Source organism: Aquila chrysaetos, chromosome 9 (assembly GCF_900496995.4).
Source record: "Aquila chrysaetos chrysaetos chromosome 9, bAquChr1.4, whole genome shotgun sequence".
Classification (NCBI taxonomy): Eukaryota; Metazoa; Chordata; class Aves; order Accipitriformes; family Accipitridae; genus Aquila; species Aquila chrysaetos.
Window position 1 is genome coordinate 29,926,031 of NC_044012.1, and position 17,874 is coordinate 29,943,904.

General features: G+C 46.6%; 2 protein-coding genes across 12 annotated transcripts in view; one reads left to right on the plus strand and one right to left on the minus strand.

Moving 5' to 3' along the window:
• The window catches only part of GIT2 (GIT ArfGAP 2), a 34,976-nt gene extending 24,910 nt beyond the window's left edge, over window positions 1-10,066 (plus strand). For 7 of the 9 annotated variants that reach the window (XM_030025084.2, XM_030025089.2, XM_030025092.2 and 4 more), the window contains 4 exons: window positions 792-874; window positions 1,015-1,197; window positions 6,297-6,360; window positions 7,235-10,066. In XM_030025084.2, coding sequence (XP_029880944.1) covers window positions 792-874; window positions 1,015-1,197; window positions 6,297-6,360; window positions 7,235-7,447 — 543 coding nt within the window. In that variant the 3' untranslated portion in view covers window positions 7,448-10,066. Of the gene's footprint in view, window positions 1-791; window positions 875-1,014; window positions 1,198-2,926; window positions 3,053-6,296; window positions 6,365-7,234 lie in introns of all 9 variants that reach the window. The other 2 variants (XM_030025093.2, XM_030025091.2) reach the window with 2 other exon arrangements.
• Window positions 10,067-10,345: 279 nt separating this feature from the next.
• Window positions 10,346-17,301, minus strand: LOC115345761 (trichoplein keratin filament binding). 3 transcript variants are annotated; one of them, XM_030025107.2, is made up of 12 exons: window positions 17,075-17,301; window positions 16,791-16,995; window positions 16,417-16,473; window positions 15,793-15,861; window positions 14,780-14,953; window positions 14,168-14,280; window positions 13,777-13,843; window positions 13,315-13,487; window positions 12,279-12,360; window positions 11,877-12,044; window positions 11,657-11,806; window positions 10,346-11,010 (listed from the first exon to the last, which is right to left on the minus strand). In XM_030025107.2, exons 1-12 carry the CDS (start codon window positions 17,257-17,259, stop codon window positions 10,978-10,980), a joined length of 1,476 nt encoding a protein of 491 aa, XP_029880967.1. In that variant the 5' UTR covers window positions 17,260-17,301; the 3' UTR covers window positions 10,346-10,977. The 3 variants fall into 3 exon arrangements, with proteins under 3 accessions (XP_029880967.1, XP_029880968.1, XP_029880969.1); XM_030025108.2 differs by having other exon boundaries at window positions 11,657-11,800; window positions 11,883-12,044; window positions 17,075-17,300; XM_030025109.2 differs by lacking the exon at window positions 16,417-16,473.
• Window positions 17,302-17,874: the final 573 nt, after the last annotated feature.

The following is a 17,874-nucleotide window of genomic DNA, read 5'->3' on the forward strand; positions in this document are numbered from 1 at the left end:
GCTCCAAGTCTCATTGGTTCGGCTTTCTACGTGCCCTTTGGTCTTCCACCCGCAGTTTGGCCTCCACTCTGCGATGGGCCTCCCACCATCATTTCGGTCTCCTGTCTTTATTTTGGCTTTCCCATTGTAACAGTCCTCTACCCTCATTTTGGTCTCCCATTCTACGGTGGGCTTCCCATGCCCGGGTCAGCCTCTTCTCTGTGGTCAGACCCCCATGCTTGATTTGGCCTCTACTCTTGTCATGAGCTTCCCACACTCTGTCCAGCCTCCTACTCTGCCATGGGCCTTCTACACTTGGTTCGGCCTCACACGTTGTATTGGGCCTCAGTTCTCTATTCAGCCTCCCATGCTCAGTTTGGTTTCCACTCTGTGTTCAGCCTCCCATGCTGTGTCTGGCCTCCAGTCTGCTGTGGGCCTCCTGCTCTTGGTCTGGCCTCTTTCTCCCTGGTGGTCCTGCCCTCTGCGTTTGGCCTCTGCTCCCCTCTGGGCGTCCCCCTGCGTGCCCACGTGGCAGTTTCAGCAGCAGGGGAAGGATGCCGTGCTGTGGCCTTCCCGCAGCCCCACTTTGGGTCTGGCGTGGCTGTGCTGTGCCAGCATCACCCAAGGCCTCGGCTACCCACTGGCAGCAGGAGCCCAGCGCAGGGCGTGGGGACACACTGGGCTCCAGGGCAGCGTCTGGTGCAGGGGCTGTTGTGCTAAAGAGGAAGCCCGCGTACGCAGGACACGGCGCTGGCACAGCTCGGGCCTCTTCTTTCCTGCACAACGCTGAAATAGAACTGTGTTGGTTGCAGGCTTCAAAGCTGGAGAAGCAGAGCAGCGTGTCTGAGAGCGACTACGATAACCCCACCACCCCTCTGGAGCTGGAGGAGACGGGGTAAGTGCCGTGGTGACGCAGAGCTGACGCTGCGGTGACGCAGAGCTGACAGCACAGCTCTGCGCTGTTGGAAGATGGGGAGTTGTGTGAAGCAGCCAGTTTGGTCCCACAGGGCCAACCTCTGCTTTGTTCCTTTGCAGGTCAGGCAGGAAGGGCCGGCAAAGGAGCGTCCTTTGGCAGGGGGAGGGATCCATCCCTGAAGATGCTGACACAGCCCCCAGCTCCAGTTTGCCCAGCACAGAAGATGTGATTCGGAAAACTGAGCAGATCACTAAGAATATTCAGGAGCTGCTGCGAGCAGCACAAGAGAACAAGCATGACAGGTAAGGTGTGAGTGCCAGAAAAGCTCCAGAGTTTGTGAGAAAATGAAGGAGATTCTTCAGGTGTTTTCAGAAGTACAGCCACCACCCCGTGTTTACACTGGAGATGCAGATTTCACACCTACAAAACGTGTAGGTCTGTGGCGTTTCCTGGTCCACTGGACCTAGTGCACCAAGATGAGTGGGGATGAGCGACCAGCACAAGCGGTGGGAACACGCACTCCCCCAAAAAGCTGGCACAGCCCCCTGCGAGTGAGTTCTGGCTGCAGTGCTGCCTGCCACCTGCCTGCCCTGCCCACAACTGGCACGGGGATGGGGAGCGCTGGGGAGCAAAGCGCTTGTCAAGTCCTGCTGCAAAATGAATGGTGTTTTGGATACAAATCAAACGTGTTGCAGGGAACTTGGCGTTTCTCTTAGATCTTCGGACCTCTGCGTCCTTAGGTAAGGACACCCCGCAGAAGTGTGATAGTAACTCCAAGTCTTGTTTCAGGAAAAAATTGCAAAGGCAATTTGACTTTCCTACTGAAATATTAGTACAGATAACATACCAGCAAAAGCTGTTTTGAACTATAGGGTTTAGACACAGACCTAGCTGAGTAAGCAGGAGACTGTTGATCAGTACATCAGGTAGCGCGCAGCTTCAGCTCCCTCTGGAAATTCTGTCCCAACTGAACAATTAATTTCCACAATAGGCCTAAGTGAGTAAAAGTGATACTGCCCTTGACTGATCATCAGGTGGTGTTACTGCACAGCTCTTGTAGCTCTTATTCACAGCCTTCTAAATCTTCCCAGGTATGAACACGCTTTAGGTCTGGTACAGCCTTGCTCTCCAGAAGACCTGAACTTTGCAGACTGGCAGGTTTCACGTTCTGCCTCCCCTCCCAAGTTCTGTGCCTGTCTTCGCCTGTGAGAAGCGGCTGGCAATTTATGTTAAACCCTCACTTCCTGCCTTGCTGAGAGAAGTGCACAACAACGGGGCCACTTTTGTTCTGTGTTTTTTCCTTCTCTTACTTTCCTATTTTTAGAAAGGACAGCGTGCAGCCTCTCCTTCTCACGCTGAATAGTGAGTTCTAACGTGTTTGCGCTGAGCTCGTTGCCCTTGTCCGTAACCTTTTCCGCTGCAATCCCTTGTTGCTTGTTTCTCACAGAGAAGCAACAGTAAGAGAAGCTTTACATGAGTTTGTTTTTTATGAATATCAGAGTTTACGGTATTTGAATTATATTTTTTAAAAAATCATTTAAAGAAACAATGCAGCCTACCTGGCTTTCACTGTTAAATTGAATAGGTTGTTAAACAACCTGTTATGTACTTTTTTGTTTTCTCTTTGTGGAGTGGGGTGTGTGCCAGTAGTTACATGAGTATAATCTTGCAAAACACTGAACTATGAAGCTGCTGTTCTTTCTTTTCCTATTCCCTGGCTTTGTCTCAGCGGGCTGAGAACTGCACAGCCTGGGGCATGCAGGAGATGGAGTAGGCTTGTTCCAGCATTGTCTTCTTGCAATAGGGGAATGTTTCCTTAACAAAAGGAGATACTTTGGGATATAATAATACATCTTCCAAGCTAGTGCTGGGAACCTTGTAGACGAAAATCACGTGCAGCATAGATAATGAGAGAGTAATAAAATGATGCAAGAATATAATCTATTAATGAAACACCTTCTTCCTTTTTTTTTTTTTTTTTTTCCCCTTGCTTTCTTCTGTTCCTTTTCCTGTGCTCAACTGGCCGAGTAGACCATTAGAGCGTGCAGGCACGCTCAAGCTCAGACATAGCCTCGGCTGCTTCAGCACGCCAGTTCCCTGGGCTGAGAGAGCTCCCCTGCAGCCTCTGACCATCCAGCAGCCCAGTCCTGCCTCCTGGTACTCTGGCCTCTGTCCCTGCCTCCCAGGCACAGTGTCCTTTCTCTTTCTCTCTGCTGCCTCTTTCCCTCACGCACCACCTGCACAGGGGTCGTTGAAGGCTATGCATGAAATGCTTCAGATGGTAATGAAACTGCAGATAGCTAGTACAGAGAGTTGTGAACCTGTGATATTACCCATTCAGTCGAAGCTCCCGGTAGTGATTTAATTGGGAACAGAATCACAGCCTGGAAGTGTAACTGTCTCTAGTGTAAAAGATTCTCCTGTCTCTGTTCTGTTTATTGTTCATTGAGATGATAAATTATGACAACTAACAGCACAACATGTGGTTGCTGCTTCTGTGCACTGTCGCAAAAGTAGCAGAAGTTTCACGGTTCCCAGCATGCAACTTTCACACCTGACAGCTTAGGCCCTCAACTGTTTATACAGCTGGTGTGTCAAATGAGATAATTTGTATCTTGAATCAATGAAAAAAAAGATGTGTGTTTATACAGTATCTTCCAACCTGACCAAAATATTGTTTATTAATGCCTAAAATAAAAAGGAAATTTGAGTGAGGTGTTCTTTAAAACAGAACTTCCCAAGTTCTAGCCCCAGGTGTTACTGCCAGTGACAAATACCAAGGTTGGAGGAAGAGGTTACCACAAGTTACTGCTAATGATGGATTCTTTTTTCCAAGCTGTCACTACTTGAATATCTTCCTGATGTCTTACTGGAAAGTGCATAAACTCAACAAATGTGTCAGCTTGTTTCATGAGCTTACAGTGAGTGTTTATAAAATAAAGCCATTCCTCCAAGATATGCTGTAAACTTTGCAGCTAAACTAGAGAACATATTATGAAATATGTGTTGTTAGTCTTGGTCTCTTTCTTTCAAGTTATTCCTAGTGCTTTCTCTGCCTTGTTAGTGAAGGGTTTAATCAGCAAACTGGCTTTTTAGTGAGGTGAGGTGCTGTTCGGTGTGGCTTGCAGGGAGCAAATTAATTGTTAACTCAATAGCAGAATGGGAATTACAGTGAACTTGGAAACTTCTCTCCACTTTTAGTTTATTTGGAAGAACTCATGTGATTTGAGACATATGGAAATACTCCTTTTTAAAGCAATTTTCCTGCATTGCCAGAATGACCCCAGTGTGTTGCTTCTTTCTCAGTTCATTTGCAAGTGACCTGTTTTTGCACCTTTGGTATTGCAAGATGACTGCATAAGTAATGACTGGGGGGGTTGGGGTTTTGGGTTTGGTTTTTTCTTTTGCTTGAAAGGGCAATGATCTACCATAATCTACAGACGCTGAATATTTTTCTTGAATGCTGTTGCTTTGTGATTTTGGGGATTCTCTTGCTTAAGATTGAATTGTGCTAACTAACTTATGCTAACATTGAGCCTTTGAAGCACAAAAACAAGTCTTCTGAAATTAGACTTTTGACAAACCACGCTAACACAGCGCTTCACAGCAGCTTATGGCAATAGTTTTAAAATCTATTTTGAACAGACCACTTTTCATTTGGTGTATATAAATCAGAAGTGAAATCTGAAGACTAATGGAATCTGCCTTTATTTTATTAGCTTACTCAACAGAATTATGAATATTTAGCCTAAAACTGACACACTGTGAAAGTAGTTGGTAGTTTGAAGATATATGTATCTATAAGCTGCTGTATCAGAATTGTGTGTTGTCCGTTTACTGTGTATAAATCAATCTGAGAAGGCATCTTGGTGTTCTTAAGCTACCTTCATGTGATGTTTTAGTTAAACTTTACCAAAAAAGCAAGGTATGAATTCGGTACTGGAAGTTTGGCATACCCCATTCTCAGGTGTCTAACCTTCCAGTTTTTGAAACTGAGAAAGGGGAAATGCATGCATAGTGCTGCATTCCTGGCTTCAACTGAGAATGAACTGATAGAAGGATGGAAATGAATCTCCTTGGAATCAAGGTGTGTCCTCAGCGTGCATCTCTGCAACAAACTAAAGCTTCCAGCCCCGCTGCGGACCCAGAGAGGCACGTATTTGTTACAGAGATCGCTCAGAGTAGCTGAGAACCCATGGGTTAAAAGCTTAGGGAGGTCAGACCTCAGGTCTTGCTGCCAAGTGTTTTGAATACAGTTTTTTGGGTTTACTGTATTTTGGTAACTTAAGTACAAAGTGGTTTTTTAAAGGCTTCTACTTTGTAACTTAACACATGGAAAAGAAGTGCAGGAAAATTGCATTGCTTCAGAGGTGCAGACAAGACAGTCCTATAAATATCAACACTTGGCTGTCAGATTATTTTTAAGAGTTTGGATGGCCAAAATTCAACTCTGAAACATAAAATCAATTAAAACACCTTCGGGTTTTTGTAACTTTTCTTCAGAGATTACTGGATATTTTTAGCTGCTTAGATCCTTAGCAGTTTAAAAACTTTTAGTAATCTGGTTTTACAGTCTATTGCCTTATGGAGAAAAAGTTCTTTGAAAACAAATGGATAGAGAGTTCCCTAAAATGGCAGCAAGTTAAACTTACTCAGATTCCACACACAAAGTGGGTTTTTTTAAATCCGTTTTTGATTGTCGACACTGCACTGAGCAAAAAAAGTTGCTGTTTTTCCAAAGCATCTCTGTATCACCAGATTTTGTTTAAATATTTTCAAGCTGCAGAATCTTACTTTACTTTGTGCCTGGCTTACATGAACCAGTTTGCTTGGGCATGCTCTCCCACACGTAACAATATGTCGTTGTGCATACACCAAAGAGAAAACGAGCTTAGCAATTTTCTGTACAATTTGGAGACAAATTCTAGCATTTGAGTAGTCAGGCAGGAGGGGGAGGTTAGGAAATGTGAGCGTATAAATTAATGTGCAGTTAATATTCATAGACATGTTTCCATAATTGCATACAAATTGAGACTTTTAGTGACAATGTTTGGTATAATAGGTGTGGACAGTTATTCCTTCAAACAGCCTTTGATTGAAGAATAATGAAAACTTAAGAAATAATTTTGTACTATTGGTTAAGTTCTTGCTTTTTCTGAAGTCACATAGTTATATACAAACTTGTGCTGCAGTGTGCTGGGGAATGCTGAGGAGACACTAAGAGTCACCATATTGTGTGTTGCTCTAGCTACTTCAGTTGACTTCAGTGCAGCCTACAAAGATACTTTTAGATTATATACGGGGTTTTTGTTACTCAGTTGTTTTCAGAATAATAGCCACTGACTAGTGAAATCAAAGAGGAGTCTTTACATAATGAATAATACATTGCATCTTTGTGCAGCTATATACCATGCTCCGAGAGAATACATGTGGCAGTAACAGAAATGGCAGCCTTGTTCCCAAAAGTAAGTACCTTCCAGCATTAAAATGTTTTTGGCCTCATTCCTCGTTAGTAGATTTCCTTTCAGTAAATGAAAACTAAAAGCCGAATGTAGGGAGAAATGACTAGCCAGTTTTGTCACATCTTGCATCCTTTGTATTTATTAGCATGCCAATTGGGAAGGGCTAACGTATGAATCCAGGCCTTTAATTTTGCTCTTAAACTTAAAACTCTAAGAATTGCACACAGTTCCTCCAAAACTGGTGGCTACTTGCTTGAGAAGTCATGTGGTTATACAGGAATTTTGCTAGAGTCATCATCCCCAAGTTTCCATTTGAGTGCCATTGCTTGGATTCCTTACTTGCAGGTATGTTTGGATCTGTTACCTATCTACCAAAGCGATCTGTTTCTTCACAGCAAGTTTAGGGAGTGAAATCTCCATGATTGAGTTTTTGTAATGTCTTATCTACCTCTGTAAAACTGCAAGGAAAATCTACTGTTGTTGTGCCTGCCTGAAACTGATTGTCTTGTACATGCTCTACTCTGATGTCAGCCAGGACGTGGGCTGGGTAGCAGTAAACGGGCACTAGAAAATTTGTATGAGTAACTTCCTAAATGAGAGCATGAAAACAGTGTTCCCTGTGTACTGCCTGGCAGCAGTTTGAAACCTCCCCAAGATGAGAGAGGAGAAATTCCAGGGACATGTTTCACCCGCCCCTACCCCATGTCTCTGCAGCAGTGATGGCTTACAACATCTACTACAGCACAGAGAAGTCTGTGCAGAAAGCAGGGCCCTAGCAGCAGAAGTTTTGTATTAAAGAACACTACTGGCTAATTAAAAGTGATCCTGAAATGGTTTTGTTGTTCTGTCAACTTCAACTTCTACTTTCCTCTCCCAGAAACCCAAATCTGAACTGGTAAGGACTTCTTTACGTCTGCTGACATCTAGTGCCTACAGACTCCAATCCGAGTGCAAAAAAACCCTTCCTGTGGAGACGTGCCCTACGACAGACATCCAGCTGGTCACACAGCAAGTTATCCAGTGTGCCTACGACATCGCTAAGGCTGCTAAACAGCTGGTTACCATCACAACCAAAGAGAACAACAACTGAGTCACACTTGGCTTTTTAGTCTTGTTTTTTAAAGGTTGGATTTCAAATATAGGTGTGGAACTATTCAAATTTTTATGAGAAAAACTAAAGGGGCAAGAAACTTTTTTTAAAACTCAGTATTATTTTTGCATGTTTTCTAACAATTTTATGATTAATTTAACCCACTGCCTTATTTTGTGCCTGTGTTGCCAGTTTAGTTACAGATAATAGCATGTTGCAAATAGCTGTTGAGCCAGTACCGCATACCAGCCTCGTATCAAGCTCTTGCTAGATGTTTCCTTGGGGCCACGTTCTGCTTTCAGATATTGCTTGCGAAACTCCCACTGAAGTCAGCTGCACGTATCAGAGGGCAGAATCTTGCCTCTGGTCTGTCCGTCCTGGAGCCTCACGTGCCGTGATGCCACTGACTGAGAAACCTGCAGCGAAACAGGCTCTGAAGGCTCCAGAACCATAACTGCTAATCAGCAGGAAGAAGGCTGTAGTCCTGATAATGGAGCACAAGCCAAATATTATCTGTTCCCATATCAACTGTTGTGCAATAATATGTTTTTAGTCTGCTAAAACAATAGTAGTTGTGGGCATCCAAGCTTATTACATGTAACTATACAAGGTCTTTGTCACTTTATCTGTTTTGGAAGGAATTTGAAACTTAATAGTTACTTCTTTTAGTTGTCACTATGCCATTAATATATATGTTTGATGTTACTTTAGGGCATTAGTGGTTAAAATATTATCCTTCGTTTCTGATTTAATAATTCATTCTTAAGTTTCCTCCAGAATTTTACTGTCATCTTTAAGGCACCATCTTGTTTGCAGCAGCATTGCTCAGTAACTCAAGATGCAATTTCACTAAAGATTTCTGTGATTAAAAAAAAAAAAGGAGGTTAGAAGAGTGCCAGTGCAAAAGCAGCTGTGTCTGCCATAGCATATAACCTCTGTACCTCAACATATCCAAATGTGAAAAGATTTCTTGTATCTAGTAAGTTTTTTGCAAATCTTTCACAAGCTACATATGGAGTAACCCACGTTAGGCTGCCTGTCAGGAGGGTAGATGGGTAGCAAATGTCAGTGTCTGTCACGTTTTTTCATTCATAACGGTTCACAAAACTTCCAAAAATATGTGTCCGTCCATAATTTCAAAAGTGAGAGTTTTCTGGGGACTCTAAATTCCATGGTGGGGGGGGGGAAATCACTAATATTTGCCTCCACCTGTCCCCCATTTGGAAGCGTGTTGTCATTTTCAAGGAGCTGGCCGTGGCAGTTCAGCGGGCGGCCGCTTCAAGTGGTCTTGTAGTTAAGAGTGAAGTTGGGGAACTGCAGTGGCTGTCACGTGGCAGCAGTTGAGGTGAACATTTAGACAGTTTTCACAGAAACCTTTGAGTCGGAAATGGCTGTCTGCTGTTCCACAAATGGGTCTGCCAAAACTACAAACTCTTAAAGGCTTTCTGGTGGAAAAACTGCCATATTTAGGTGAACAAACGAACTGAAGTTCAGTAGTTGGTTCCTTTTCAAATCATAGTGTGTTTGTATGTGTATATAAACACTAAGTGCCATAAGACTGTTCAATTCTTGTATGTTGTAATTAACTCCCTTTCTAAAGTAGCACAAGTTTATGGGAGGGAAGGAATGGAGAGTAGATGACAACCCAGTAAATTAATGTTCTTCATGGGGTTTTTTAGTTCCTTTCTGCACTTTGGAATTCCAGAACTGTCTCTCAACTCATGGGAATGCAGACAGGCTGGGATTAGAACTGCAGAAGACATTTGTAAAACCTACTTCAAAATTTTGCTACTGGCAATTAAATACATTGATAATCTTCTAGGAACTTTTCCTTAAATTGGCATCATTGAAAGGCAGCAGATGGTATTTTTAAATCTCTCAGGATGCCATTGTATGCTTTTCTTTAACATATCTTTCTTACCCCATTTCCAAAGCAGGGTAATGCTGAGTTAGCTTGTAAGTTACCAGTTGTTTAAACTTGCCTCTGTGCAAAAACAAGCGGATGCTTTGATAACTGCACGCCCTTGTTCCAGCTACGCTAGCTCCAGATTTTCTAAAATCAACCATTTAGCTTGTTGGAAGGCCTAGCTATAAAACCATGGCCAACCTGTAACTGATTTCCTGCTTTGTCACTTCAACAGCATTTCTGGTCAATTCCCCCATCTCCGAACAAAGGTTTGTTCTAGGTTGGTTATGGTCACACTGTCATCGCTCCAGAACAACGGTGCCTGTGATGCAAGAGTGGCCCTTTTCTGGCATCCCCAGTAAAACAGAAGTGATCTGAGCATATGCTGATGACCTGCATCAGCTCTCTTCACAAACAGGCACAGTGGTTCAAAACCAACAGTGGAGCTAAAAAGTAGTATGATGTAGATTAGTCCTCGGATCATACAGCATAATACCTGAAATAACAAAGATGGTTTTTTTGGTTTTATGACTAGATCTCCTTTTTTTCCCCTATAAACAAAGTTGCTCTTTCTTTACAAAATGCTGCATAGGAAAGTAAAAATTTTTTTGCCTTTTTCCAAAACTTGTATTTATCAGTGTTGTTCTATCTGTACAATATTTTGACTTAATCTTTTGTTTACAGTATTACTATAAAATGCTAAAACCCTTTCAGTGTGCGAACTTGTTACGGTTATTTGACTGCTGGTTTTGTAAAGAAAAGATCCTGGAGAAGGTTTCTATGGTTGAGTAAAGCCTGCAGTGCTGAGGTGGCACCCATCTTGGTAACAGCCCTGTGACAAGAGCGGAAGGTGCCACACTAGCTGAAGTGCGTGGACTGATATTTTAAGCTGCAGTTGCTGACAGTAATAGTAAGGAATCAAGTGCAATAATCAACTAAAACTCCCCTCCTGTTGTTGGAGTAGTTTGCTCATGTAAAGAAACAAACAGTTGTTCAGGTTGCAGTTATTCATTATTTATGAAACGAAGAGCAACATTTAATGAAGTCTTCAGCACCTTCTGGAGAGGAACGGGACGTGTTAGGAATTACTGCCGCAGTACATGTTATCTATCTTACCGATTTGCAGTATGTGTTAGGAATTAACTCCTAAAAGCCAGCTGGGCCTCTGGGCGCACATCCTGCTGCTCAGAGGTGGGAGTCTGACACCTAAAGAGCAAACGCAGCACATAGTGGTTCACAGTTCCCGTTCCGCAGGAGGCACCAATTCTTTTACGGTTCAGGTCCAAAGGGCCCCCTTGTTGGCTGTGCAACCCCAATGTAGCACATACTGAAATAGGTCATCACAATCCCTGAACGTGAAGCAGTTCCATCCGCCAAGGATGCTCGCACCTCCACATTCTTGAAGCCAGTAGGAATTTGCTCTTGTGTTCAGCTAAGCCACAGCTAAGTATTTTCAGAAAGCTACTACGTTGAGTCTGTGTGTCATTGTAGGCTATTCCAAAGCCACTGTCATTTCAGGAGTTAAACGCTGAAAAGCGTTTGAAGCTTGACGCTTCAAAATTTGCTTTCTGTAGTCTGCAGCTGCATTTGGTGCTCATTCCTCAGGTGCAAAGGCCAGGAATCCTCAGGTCCATGCTGCTTTTGGGTAACTGTAGAGCTAAGAGGGTCAAAACAAAGACCGTAACTATGTCATGGGCTCTAGAATTAATTTTCTGCGCGTGCAAAGGAGGTACGTTGGAGAGTACAGCATATCCTCCAAGAAAAAGCATCAGTAATGTTTTAAGAGTTGATACTTTTAAGGCACTAACACCTCCTTCTGGCTTTCTCTGACTTTAGTAGCTACTGTCTAATAAATGACAGAGGTGAGTTACTTTCCAGAGTACCTCACAGTTCAGTATGAAAAATACGATCTGCCAGGCATACGGTTTCGGTAGGGTTACTCAAATTCAGCTTCGTTTTTAGAGCTAGGCAAAGCACAACAGAAGACGGAAAGACATTGAGCAGCTGAGGTGCGCTGTACTAACTGTGTTAATGCAGCTGGTAATGCTAAAAATAATTAGAGTAACATTTGAGGCAGTAGCAACAAGTCTGCCTCAGAAGTTGTTTTAAAATGGGGACTCAAAGCATCAATATCAGCAAAAAAAAAAAAAAAAAAAAAGAGGCAATTTATAAGAGAGAACTACAGACCTCTGTTAGAAAGAGGAACAGGCCCGGTGTTCTGCCCTGGTGCTGTGTGGCAACCAAGGTGCAGATTAGAAACAACGACCCATGTGTACAGGCTTCCCCTTCGTGCTGCTACCTACCCTGCTGCAATACCCTTGCTCAGCCATGCGCTTGGCCTCCTGCCGCACCAATTCCTCACAGCGCTGCTGGGCTGATCTCTCCTCTTCCTCCTCCTCCCTCTGGCACTGCTGCTCCTCCCGTTCTTGCAAGCAGCACGCTGTCAGCTGGGCACAGAGAAGATGGGGCTGTTAGGGCAAGATTGGGCACCTTCAGCAGCTGGGCATGTATCTGGAAAGCGTGCTGTACCTGCGCCTTCAGTTCCTCCTCCTGCTCCTTCTCTTGCCTAGTCAGTTCTTTTGCCTCTTCGAGTTCTTTAATCAGCTGCTCTCGATACTTTATAGACTCTTCTTGGGCTCGTCTGTTTAACTCCATCTTCTCTTGGATCTGGCGCTGTCTGCCTGCAAGGACCTTCATGAAGTGAGAGGATTAAGGGAGAAGGTAAGTCAAGGGGGCCAGCCTTTGAAGCAGAACTGGGGAAATTCTGGTGCAGATGGTTAAACAGTTCTCAGAAAATGTATCGGACAAGCAGAAAAATTCTGCCCTGGGTAGTAAAGGCTGTAACCCCCCGGAGGGTGGAGGGTCACAGCTGGAACAATGGCTTCATCGAACCAGGAGAGACACTTCATCAGAAAAGGTCATCACCTCATTCATCAGGCGATCTCTGGCCACCTTCTCTCTTTCCCATTCTTCTTCCCTCTTCTCCCACATTTTTTTAGCTTCTTCTCTAAAGGAGAAAGAAAGAATTATCTCTAAGGTTACTACTGACAGTTAAAAAACCCCACCTACATACTCTATGGGCATAAACAAGTGCTTTAGAGGAGCACTCAGGTTTCTCTTCACATTTGTTCCCAGGCAGCTAGCGTGCCCACCCCACCTGTGCCTATTTCAGAGAACCACTCTGATCTCTGTCACTGAGCAGCAGGAGGTAACAGGCTGAAGGGAACACTGGCCTGTAGCAGGACTTCTTGTATGCGCCCGTCTGCCCCAGGCACAGGGGTGGGTAGTTAAGGGTATTGCTGGAAAAGCTGAAGATTTTGCAAATCTTCCCTCTGCAACAAAACCTTTAACTAAAATTTGATGGTAGCACGCACTGTCCTGTCACCAGTGAAGATGCTCTCTGTGCTGGGGAGAGCAAAAGGTGAACCTGAACGTGGAACCTGAGGCAGCTTTTATCTACAAGCTCTGAGATACACAAGGAAATAATACGCAGGTTTTGGAGTCACTAAGCCCCTCCACAGCGGTAATGCAGAATCATTGAAAGTTGGTTACAATGTACTTATAACTAAAAGGTAATTCTTGCCATCTCTGCATTACTACCTTTTTTTTTTTGTTATTAAAGCTGTTGCATTAGAGTTAATGTAACAGAAATTAAGGACTAGGTCTTGGGCTGAGGTAGCTGAAAAACAGCCTCAGCTTTTGATTCTGTCCTGGCAGAAAAGCTTTGGCTCTGTCTGTGCTGGCACGCTGACCGCCTAGCACGGTACTCGGCACACGGAACAAAGGGGCAGGGCTCACTTCAACTGCAGCGCTTCTACAACTGCAAGGCCAACCAGACACCACTTTCTAACATCCGCTCTCAAAGCCTATTTAACAAACACGAATGGAGCTCTGCCAACCGGGCAGGAACATTCAGCATATACGGTCTCTTTAGATGACGTTCAGAGGTGAGCAGACTCACCTAAAAATAGCCTGCAGCTCTGCCTCCCTCTCCTTTTCTAACTGGAGCTGTTCCTCAATGACATGTTTCATCCAGGCAACATCCACAACAGCTCGTTCTCGTCGCGCGGACTGGCGGCGCTGATCCTCATCTTCTTTCTCGAGGAGGGCTAATAAGATTTGCCTGTCTATCTCCTTGAGAAAAACCACAAGATTAAGAACTATCCAACAGGCTTCCAGCCTGTGTGCAGGGCTATTCCCTACAAATTATTGGTGACTAGTGTCAAGGGTGTGCTCAGCGAGACACTCGGTCTGCTGGCTTCCCCATGACTCTTTGCACTCCAGCCCTGTTCACAAGCTGGAAGGGGCTTCCTAATTAATTATCTGTAGACATCAGAGGCAGACACATAAATGAAACACAAAGAACAAGTTTCTTCAGCACACAATATCTGTAACATATAAATCAAGGGGTACTTCCTCTTACCAGCTCCTCTTGTATCTGCTGGGCTCGTCTCTTTAACTGGATATCGCACTGATGCCTCAAAAAGCGACTGAAGGAGGGAAAAAAAAAAAAAAAGAACACATTCAAACTGACTCTAAAGCCCTATGTTATTATACACCAGCACTCAAGAAGGTACACCTATGACAACGTAACTTGCAGACAACAGGGGTACCTGCTACTGCAAATGTGAACAAAAAGAAGTAACGGCACCAATGCATTTGCTTGTTCGCTGTTCTGGCCGCTTCTGTCAAAAACCAAATACTTAAAAACCCACCACTATCTGAAATATCCCCTCGTGCCACACGTACTATTGTGGATGTAGGAACAGATTCTGTCGAAGCCCTGCTGAAATGAGCTACACTTGATCTCATACCCAAGCTCTTTCTTCTTCCGGTGCTCTTCCATTTGTTTCCTTTCTTCTTCCAAGTCCTCCAGCTCCCACTGCTGCTTTAATAAATTCTCTTGTTCTTTTTTCAGCTTTGTTGCCTGAACAGGAAAAACAACCACCAAGAAATGGTACGTCAGAGAGCTAGGACATCCCAGAGAGAGCCTTTGTACTGGAGTTTGTACCCCATTCTGCTCCTCTGCAAGTGGTCAAAATTCTCACTGCAGTAAATATTCCATGTTCATTTCATTTGTGGCTCAGGGGCTCACAGCTCCAGAGACACTGTGAGGAGCTCCAGCTGCCAAAGCCTTTGACCTGAACCTGTCACACTTAGAAGTTTCTACAGACCTGTTTCTCATCTGGTGCAGCACAAAAAGGTGCTCACATTTCAAGAGAAGCAAACAAAAGCTACCGGAATGCAGTCAGTATGCCAGTGTTCAGGGGAGAGGTCTACATTGCTACACAGAAATTGCGTCACAGCTAACTTTGTTCCAGATTTAATCTAGTGGAAACCTGGAGGGGAGAGGTCAGGTCAGTGTTGCTTTATTTCCACAAGAAACAATGAATTTCCTTCTCAAATGAGGAGAAACTAAAGATTACCTCTGTCTCCTGTAATTTCAGTTCTTCTATTTGTTGAAGCAACGCCTCCGCTTGCTTCTTCTCTTCCAGCTGACGCTTCTCTTCCTCCTGTCTCATTCTTTCCAGTGCGTCCCTTCGCGCAATTTCATATTCGTTTTCGTAACGTTTTTTCTCTTCAAGTTCAGCTGCTTCTTGCTTTCCAAGCCAAAAGAAAACATGGCATTTAAGGTTAGACTAACCCAAAAACCCAGCCTTGGGCTCAGGAAATCCACAAATCAAACTCCTGCAAACTGACACCTACTGGGAAAATATGGAACAAAATACACTAGGAAGGAACACAAGGACAAAGCCAAACTATCTGCTGATCACTGCCCAAAAATGGTTATCAGTCTATACCCGTCCTTCACAGGACTCTGCACAGGTCTGGTGCAAAGCACAGGCGGTCTCACAAATACACTCAGATTTTCCTATTACAACCTAGATTATTGTTTTAGTTAACTCTAACACCTGTATTTGAAGGCCTTTATTATTCTTTCACATCAAAATCACTGTATTCCCATATCTGGTAGGTTCGTATTCAAATACGGAGCTCTTGCAGCTTTGCACTGGCTCTGCACTGCAGGTCACTGTTAGATGAACGCCCAGTGCCACACTGAATCCTGCAACAGATCCATTCAGCAGATAGCACTGGATTTTCTGAGAGACGGATAGCATGTACTTGTTAGACAGGAACGATGGCTCTTCATTAAAAGCATCCTTCCTGTTAGCAGCTCCTGTCATTCTGCAGACACCAGAACTCGCCATCGCTACAGGAACCAGCGCAGCAACCTCAGTCGTTATTTTTGGTACGAGACTGGTGTGAGAAACCGAACAAAGAGCCAACTCCTATTCCTTCCACACCCGAGCCCTGCCTGTACAGGAAGCGGGCTGTCTGCCAGCCAGGTCAAAAGGCACACAGTGTCACACTCCCACCTGCTCATGTGCTTCAGGAGTCTGCCCTAGTGACCAGTAACACCAGGGCTACTGCAGCGTACCTTGTTTTTTTGCATTAGCTGATCACCCCAAGCCTCCATCACGTGCTTCCTGTGCAGCTCCGACTCCACCTGTAGATGACAACAGATACCATTAGCGGCAGTGGCTCCCCCGTCCCCCAGGGTCTACTGGACTCTCTGGAGCACCATCTGGCCCAGCTGTAGCCCTAAAGTCCCAGCAGGATCTGCCTCTGCAGTGGTGGGCTCGTTTGGGTGTCCTCGCTGCCCACCAGGTCCCAGCTGAGGGTCAATGTCACATGCCAGTTCTGGGAAACACTACAGTGACACTGAAACCAGGGCTGTGGCGGCTAGAGCGGCAGGTTGGTGGAGTAAAGAATAAGGAAGCGCCACGCACTCGGCAGGTACAGCTTTAAAAAGCACGTGAGGTATTTACATCATGGGAACTGAAAATCTGCTCTGAGTCAGAAGAGATTTCTGACTCTTTTTGAAAAATACCAGCTTTGGAGGGACTTCTTACACAGTTGAGCCATTTTACTTCTTTGCCTTTTGCTTATCAGAACTTAGGACGATTGCTGTGATTCAAGGTGAATGACAACAGCAGATACACAACAGCTTCTGAGTTAAAAACTGCAAGGCAGCAGGGACTAACAAAGCAAGTAGCATCACCTCCCGGAGCTCAGCGTTGTTTTTCTTCCAGTGCTCATAGAGCAGCTGCTCAGCAACCTGGAGACAGGAGAGTGGCATGATGTCAGAGCACAGAAGGACCCAAGGCACTCAGCCCTCCCAAGGCAGCCATTAGTTAAGGACACCGAGCGCTGAAAACCGCAGCCTGGGGCACGTCTCTCCGGCCCCCAGCAAGTCCCGTTCGCGCGCCCACAGCGAGGGAGCGGCGGTAGGGGCCGGGAGGGCCGAACGAACGCTCCTTCACCGGGAGAGGTGGGGAACGAACCCCGGGGCTGCGGGGCCTCTCCCGGCGCCCCGCCTGCCCGGACCGCCAGGGGCCGGGGCCGCGGGAGGCCCCGCCGCCGCCGCCCCCTCACCTTCCTCCTCCGCTCCTCCCGGCCGGCTCGCAGCTCCTGGCTCCGCCGCCGCATCCCGGCGGGCTCCGGCCCGCGCTCCCGCCGCAGCTCCCGCAGCTCCGCCGCCAGCGCCTCCCGCTCCTCGCCGAGCAGCCGCCGCAGCCGCGCCCGCCGCTGCTCCAGCCGCTCCGCCGCTTCCTCCGCCTCCCGTCGCACCGCCGCCGGGCTGCGATATAGCCGGCGGGTCAGCGGAAGCCCCCCGGCGCCCGGCCACCCCCATCCCCGCCCCGAGGCCCGGCCCCTACCTGGGCGGCGGGGCCCGCGGCGCGCTCCACCGCGCCTGCCTGGAGCAGCAAATGGCGGCCCGGGCGAAGGAGCGGCTGGCCCGCTCCCACTGCTGCCGGCTCCGCGCCTCCAGCTCCCGCCGCCGCTCGGCGGCCCAGCGCTCCGGGGCCCGGGCCGGGCCCCGGGCCGCCCGCCACAGCGCCATCACCCGCCCGCCGCCTCCTCCCGCCCCCGCAACGGCCGCTGCCCGGCGCCACGGCAACGCCGGCGGCCTCTACGGGAGCCGGCGAGGGACAGGCCGGGAGGAGCTTCACGGGAAAGGGGGAAAGGAAGGGGGAAAAGAGGGAAAGGCAAGAGGCAAAAGGCGAGAGGGAAAGGGAAAAGGCAAAAGGGAAAGGCAGAAGAGAAAAGGCGAAAGGCAAGCTCCCCGCAGGCTCACACCCCGGGGCGAGCCGGCCCGGTGGAACAGCTACTGCTGCCACGTTACCTCCATGCCCTGTCCGAGGCCCGGCTGGTGGCGGGACGTGAAGAATTGGTTCGCTGAGCTGGGGGGGTGGTTTGTGGGGGCAGCTGGGCCGGTGCTGGCACGTGTTGTGCTGGTTTAAAGCTCCCAGCGGCAGTTCAAGTCTTTTTTGCGCTGTAAATATCTCAGGTGGGTTAAAGGTTCCCGTTTCTGGAAGCCTCAGCAGCACCAGCCTGGCACCGCCTGCAGAAGCTCGTCCTGTGCCAAACCCCTACCGGGCAGGCTCCTGGCTGACCCAGCATGTGCCGAGCACCCAGGGACACCGGTTGTGGGTACAGCCGGCACTGGCTTGGCGGA

Coding starts and splice junctions, on each gene's coding strand:
- LOC115345761 (XM_030025107.2), bottom strand. CDS start 17,259: ATGGCGCTGTGGCGGGCGGCCCGGGGCCCGGCCCGGGCCCCGGAGCGC. Junction 16,996..17,074: donor CCGCGGGCCCCGCCGCCCAG/GTAGGGGCCGGG, acceptor GCTATATCGCAG/CCCGGCGGCGGTGCGACGGG. Junction 14,954..15,792: donor AGCTAATGCAAAAAAACAAG/GTACGCTGCAGT, acceptor TGGCTTGGAAAG/CAAGAAGCAGCTGAACTTGA.